General features: G+C 40.1%; 1 protein-coding gene across 1 annotated transcript; it reads right to left on the bottom strand.

The window, feature by feature from the left end:
* Window positions 1-6,096: 6,096 nt before the first annotated feature.
* On the bottom strand, window positions 6,097-6,825 carry LOC140806723 (uncharacterized). Its single transcript, XM_073163263.1, has one exon. It carries the CDS (start codon window positions 6,823-6,825, stop codon window positions 6,097-6,099), a length of 729 nt encoding a protein of 242 aa, XP_073019364.1.
* Between the last annotated feature and the right edge of the window lie 340 nt (window positions 6,826-7,165).

Here is a 7,165-nt window from a genome sequence, read left to right as displayed (position 1 = left end):
AAAATGCCATCATCAGCCACTCTAAAACGAGTATCTTGTTTATGAGAAACTAACTCCTTCCATTGCTGAACTCTCTCATCTGTCATCTATGCATCACGAATGCAACCATATATATCAGGTTCAGCTAATAAGGTAGACACCTGGATAGGAGTCGTCGAGATATCAAAATCATATCCCAAGGAACAACAAGACATCATCATAGATGATAAATGACTCACATCCTCTGCATTACAACTCACTTTACGGCTCAATGCATCAGCATTAACATTGGCTCGACCAGGATGATATTCAATCTCACAATAATAATCCTTCAACAAATCTAAGACATCGTCTCTGTCTCATATTCAACTCTGTCTGTGTAAACAGAAATCTCAAGCTCTTATGATCAGTATAAATCGTAAACGAGGTACCATATAAATAGTGTCGTCATATCTTCAAGGCAAAGATAATGGCTGCTAACTCCAAGTCATGCACGGGGTACCTGGTTTCGTGTGGTTTCAGTTCTCTCGAGGCATATGCCACAACATGTTGATCCTGCATCAAAACACATCTTAAACCATGTAATGATGCATCAGTATAAACAACAAGCCTCTCATTTTCTGTAGGGATTGACAACACCGGTGCAGTCGTCAGTTGGTGCTTCAACTCCTGAAAACTCCTCTCACATGCTTCAGAGAACTTAAATCGCACACCTTTCTGAGTCAAATGTGTCAAAGGTCTAGCAATCTTCAAAAATCCCTCAATAAATCGAAAATAATAACCTGCTAAACCCAAGAAACTACGGATCTCTGGTACAGATGTAGGTGCAGACCACTGTAACACGGCTTCGACCTTCGTTAGATCAACAGAAATCCCATCTCTCGATATAACATGACCTAAGAAGACCACTCGATCCAACCAAAACTCACACTTACTGAGTTTGGCATAAAACTGTCTATCTTGCAACAACTGTAACACTGAACGCAAGTGCCCTTCATGCTCAGCCTCATTCCTGGAATATATCATTAATGAACACAATAACAAATCGATCGAGATAAGGCTGAAATACCCAATTCATCAAACTCATGAACACAGCTGGAGCATTCGTCAACCCAAATGGCATAACTAAAAACTCGTAATGCCCATATCTGGTCCTGAATGGTGTCTTCTGAATATTCTCCTCTCTGACTCGTATATGATGATATCCTGACCTCAAATCAATCTTCGAATATACTGAGGTTCCCTGTAACTAATCAAAAAAATTATCAATACGAGAGAGGGGATATTTATTCTTAATCGTTACCTTATTCAGCTGTCGATTGTAAATACAAAGCTGCATCGTTCCATCTTTCTTTCTTACAAATAGGACTGGTGCACCCCAAGGCGATACACTAAGGCGAATGTATCCTTTGTCCAGCAAGTCATGCAACTGGGATTTCAACTCTCTCAACTCTGCTGGTGCCATTCTGTAAGGAGTACGAGAAATAGGGGAAGTACCTGGCATCAACTCATTCCCAAACTCCACCTCACGAACTGGTGGGAAGCCTGAAATCTCATCAGGAAATACATCGGAAAACTCAGCAACTACATGTATCTCCTCTATTCCCACCTCCTTCTTCTTCTCTGTCACATATACAACATAAATAAGATAACCCTCGTGTCCATGCTCCAATAACCGAAACATCCTGATAGCAGATACCAACGGAACACGGGGACGAGAACCCTTCCCATAAAATGTCCAACGCTCTTTCTCATCTGTATAAAAATATACCACCCGCTGATAACAATCAACTGTCGCACAATATCTTCTCAGCACATTAATTCCCACAATACAATCAAAATCAGTCATCTCTAGAATAATCATATCAGATCTAAGATTATATCCCTCATAAAAAATAATACAATCTGATATCATAGATACAACTGATATATCAACTCCAGAAGGTGTCGAAACAGAAAGAGGCATAGACAATGGAGACGAGCACATATGATGCTCAACCACAAACCTCTTCGATATTATTAATGTATGCAAGGCACCAGTATCAATAAGAATATAAGCAAGATAAGAAAACAAATAACACTTACCCGCTATCATTTCCTCTCGTGCCTCCTCTGCTTGCTCTCGTGTCAAAGCATACACATGTGCCTGAGGCAGACCAGCTCCCTGCATACGTGGCTGTCCTCCAGAAGGTCGTGGTGTAAACTGCTGAGGCTGTCGTCCTCCTCTCTCTGAGGATCTACCTCTAGCACTCCTAGGCTCTCGCTGTCCCTCACGACTAGGACACTGTCTCGCCAGATGACCAACACCGCCACACTCAAAACAGGTGATCTCGGTCTGTGTACACTCTCTGATCAGATGATGTCCCCCACAACGAAAACATCTCACTGCTCTGGTCTCTCCTCTCTGCCCCTGAACAGACTGAGAACTGCCCCCATGACTCTCAACACGTCGTGAATCAAATCAACGCTTCCCAGATGATGCTGAAGAAGAATATGAACCCTTCTGATATTTAAAAGACTGTCCCTGTGGTCGTAATGACTCCCTAGTCGGCTCTAATAATCGTTCCTGAGCCCCATACTCCTGCATAACCAACTCAGCCATCTCAGCCCTCGTCACTGCATCCTCAAATGATACCGGGTTATTTGATTGCACACGATCAAATAACTCTAACTTCAAATCTCTCAAGAAATGCCTCATCTTTGCATGAACATTCGTAGCAATATGTGGCACATATTTCAGCAATGCAGAATACCGAGACTCATACTCAGAAACAGACATACTGCCCTGTCTCAAATCCTCGAATTCTCTCTCTTTCTTCTGTCTGGCTGCTATAGAAAAATACTTATCAAGAAAACGAGAGCGAAACACATCCCAATCAACAGTACGGCCTGGGCTCTCAATCCGGCCTCAGTCGTCTTCCTCCACAATAATACATTCCGCGAAAGCTGAAATGTAGCCAATCGTAACCAAGCAGACCTAGCACACGGTGCAGTCACAAATATCTACTCTATTCTCTCAAACCACTCCTCTGCTCACTCACCAGTCTCAGAACTATCAAACTCGGTGGAAGATAACTTCTAAACTGTGCCAAAGTCAACTCACCAGGCAATAAAGGTTGATCTGCAGGTGCCTGTCCCATAGGAGGAGGTGGCAATGGATTCATTTGCCCAAATCCACTGTCAACATCGTCCGTTTCCTCGTGTGGATGTATCTGTTCTCTAGCTGTCATCAATGGAAATCAAATTGTTAATCCTAACATTTAACAATTACAATCCAGTACTCATCATCATCACCCAAAATCAGTACACGTAAAACACGTGCATTTATTTATATATTTTTTAAAAAATATTTATTTAAGTTTGAAAGGAATTTTTTAAATTATGGAGTATTTTATTCTATGACAATTAATATTTTATTTTCTCTTAATTGTGGTGCAACTTTTGTAAATTTAGGAATATTTTATTTATTTGTTTTCAGGACTCGAGTAGTTTAAATTTTATTTGGACTACACCATATATTGATTTAATTAGTTTAAACCTAATCAATATATTTATATTATTCCTAAATTACCCTAAATCCATTCCACTTTCCTCCAATTGCAAGAATTTGTCCAAGTCTTCTCTGGAAGAAAATTCATTCCCGTCAATTCTCCTCCATTTCCCCTCATTTATTTCCCTTCTCTCCTCAAGTGTTCTTGAGCTCCATTTCCAACTATTCTACCATTAGAGAATAGCAAGAAGCTCCAAATTTCTTCCGCGTGTCCGGATCGTCGAGATTTGCGAGATTTCCTACGTTTCAAGACCAAAGGCATGTATATTCTTTTGTTTGATGCATCAATCTCGTCATAGTAGATATTTTGATGTATGTTATGCGTGAAAGTTTGATTATTATGAGCAAAGTTTGAGCGATTATGCATTGAATCGATTTCTGAAACATTTGTTATCTCAAAAGACCTTTTTGCTGTCATTTCGGTTCCTGTGCAATTTCGGTTCATTTTCTGAAACTATTTTCAACAGATAAAACGTAAAACTTTTTGATACCTTCGATTTGATATAAAATTAGTAATTTTTGGACAAGAAACGAGTGAGTTATGGTTGTTTTTGTGTGACTGCTCAAACCTACGATATAATGAAAATGATGTTTATCATGTTTTGAAGTTTTTGAGTTGCAGGCTTCGTTGGGCATCGTTGGGCTTGTGCTACTGCATTTAGATATGTTATGAGATGTATTTAGGTGTTATTTGGTGGTTCTTTTGGGTAGGGATTGGCTTGGGATGTAATAGAAGTCGTAGGAAGCGAAACGATGTCGAATTACGGGTTATTGTTGTATTGAAGTTACTTGTCGATATTTGAGAACGTTTGGGGTGTTTGTATGGGTTTGAATCAATGTAATAACATCCTAGGATGAGTTTTGAGGTATTGGTTCATGGTCCTTAGACTTGGATTGAAAGGGTTAATGAATAAGTTAGTGAATTTTCGTGAGTTTGCAAGTCCAGTGTCTACCCGGACCCCTTCTCGGAACCCTACACGGAGTCCGTGTCCGTTTTCCTTCAAAAATACGAAATTCCAGTGTCTACCCGGACCCGTACATGGACCCCTACACGGGGTCCGTGTACCTCTTTAAAAAAAAATTAAATTTTTTTTTAGATTTGCTTCGGGGGTCTATATCATGGTTTAGCACCATGGTTAAAATTTATTTATGTAAAAATATAAGATTTGTTTTATGGTTTTATGTTATGGTTTAGTACGATGATTATACGAGGTCAAGTTCGGAGCGAACTAGAATGTCATAAGCTACTTTTTCACTTTGGTGGTGAGCTCAAGTACCTACGTCTAACACATGCAAGTTAAGTATTTTTAATTCATGTTAGTATGTGCAGTAGCGGCCCCAAGTGAGATCCAACGAATCCCTCAACGCCAAGTAAGTATGTTGACGTGCAAAAGAAAATATTTCAAGTTTTTGAGGTATGTTAAATGTCTTGTGACCAAATTATGAATGGGTTTGGAAGCCGGTGAACCTGGCCGAGGACCTCTCCCCCCCGTTAAATTATGAACGGGTTTAGATCGTGATTGGAAAGCGTTTAATTATGAACGTGGACCAATCATCCCGTTAAATCATGAACTGGGATCTCATGTATGTGGCAGTGGATACGTCCCTGTCAGCCCAGTACTGTGGTTTAGTCTGATCAGACGAATTTATGTATGGGTCACTTGCTTTGAAACATGCCTCTACGCAAAAATGATGAAGTTTATGAATGTTCAAGTATGTACAAGTATGCAAGCATGTTTAACAAAAAATCTTATGATGATGGCACGTCTATGTTTTTGTATGTATGCACAAGTTTCAAGTATGTTACGTTCAGGCTTTTAAGTATGCAAGTTCAAATTTCAAGTACGTACACTCTATTTTAAAGTTTCATGTAATTTTATTATGTATTACTCGTTACTCCCAGTTTATACATGTTGAGTCTTTAGACTCACTAGACTTGATTGATGCAGGTGAGGATGCATTTGAGGAGACGAGGGGTGAGGACGAGTGAGCTGGCTTGGACTGAGCGGGAGGCTAAACCCGAGGACCGCACATGTTTTTATGAATATTTTTATGCATGTTGTTTCAAATACTATGATTTTTATGAAGTGTTTATGATGTTTAAACGATTATTACTTTTGGCAAGTTTGGTTGTGGTTGTTTTTATTGCAAATGTTTTAGACGAGAAATTTATTTTAATACAAATTTGAAAGTTTATTTTGTATTTAAGAAAATTTTTATTTTTCCGCAAATTTCAAGTAGTTTAAATGTACGGTACGTTACACGTAATGCCCATATCTGGTCTTGAATGGCGTCTTCTGAATATTCTCCTCTCTAACTCGTATAAGATGATATCCTGACCTCAAATCAATCTTCGAATATACTGAGGTTCCCTGTAACTGATCAAACAAATTATCAATACGAGAGAGGGGATATTTATTCTTAATCGTTACCTTATTCAGTTGTCGATTGTAAATACAAAGCTGCATCGTTCCATCTTTCTTTTTTACAAATAGGACTGGTGCACCTCAAGACAATACACTAAGGCGAATGTATCCTTTGTCCAGCAAGTCATGCAACTGGGCTTTCTACTCTCTCAACTCTGCTGGTGCCATTCTGTAAGGAGTATGAGAAATAGGGGAAGTACCTGGCATCAACTCATTCCCAAACTCCACCTCACGAACTGGTGGGAAGCCTGAACTCTCATCAGGAAATACATCGGCAAACTCAGCAACTACATGTATCTCCTCTATTCCCACCTCCTTCTTCTTCTCTGTCACATCTACAGCATAAATAAGATAACCCTCATGTCCATGCTCCAATAACCGAAACATCCTGATAGCATATACCAACGGAACACGGGGACGAGAACCCTTCCCATAAAATGTCCAATGCTCTTTCTCATCTGTATAAAAATATACTACCCGCTGATAACAATCAACTATCGCACAATATCTCCTCAGCACATTAATTCCCACAATACAATCAAAATCAGTCATCTCTAGAATATTCATATAAGATCTCAGCTCATAGCCCTCATAAGAAATAATACCATCTGATATCATAGATACAACTGATATATCAACTCCAGAAGGTGTCGAAACAGAAAGAGGCATAGACAATGGATACGAGCACATATGATGCCCAACCACAAACCTCTTCGATATAAATGTATGCGAGGCACCAGTATCAATAAGAATATAAGCAAGATAAGAAAACAAATAACACTTACCCGCTATCATTTCCTCTCGTGCCTCCTCTGCTTGCTCTCGTGTCAAAGCATACACATGTGCCTGAGGCAGACCAGCTCCCTGCATACGTGGCTGTCCTCCAGAAGGTCGTGGTGTAAACTGCTGAGGCTGTCGTCCTCCTCTCTCTGAGGATCTACCTCTAGCACTCCTAGGCTCTCGATGTCCCTCACGACTAGGACATTGTCTCGCCAGATGACCAACACCGCCACACTCAAAACAGGTGATCTCGGTCTGTGTACACTCTCTAATCAGATGATGTCCCCCACAACGAAAACATCTCACTGCTCTGGCTCTCCTCTCTGCCCCTGAACAGACTGAGAACTGCCTCCATGACTCTCAACACGCTGTGAATCAAAACAACGCTTCCCAGATGATGCTGAAGAAGAATATGAACCATTCTTATATT

Source organism: Primulina eburnea, chromosome 12 (genome assembly GCF_022965805.1).
Source record: "Primulina eburnea isolate SZY01 chromosome 12, ASM2296580v1, whole genome shotgun sequence".
Classification (NCBI taxonomy): domain Eukaryota; kingdom Viridiplantae; phylum Streptophyta; class Magnoliopsida; order Lamiales; family Gesneriaceae; genus Primulina; species Primulina eburnea.
The sequence above is the reverse complement of the archived record's forward strand: the minus strand, read 5'-3'. Positions and strand labels throughout refer to the sequence as shown.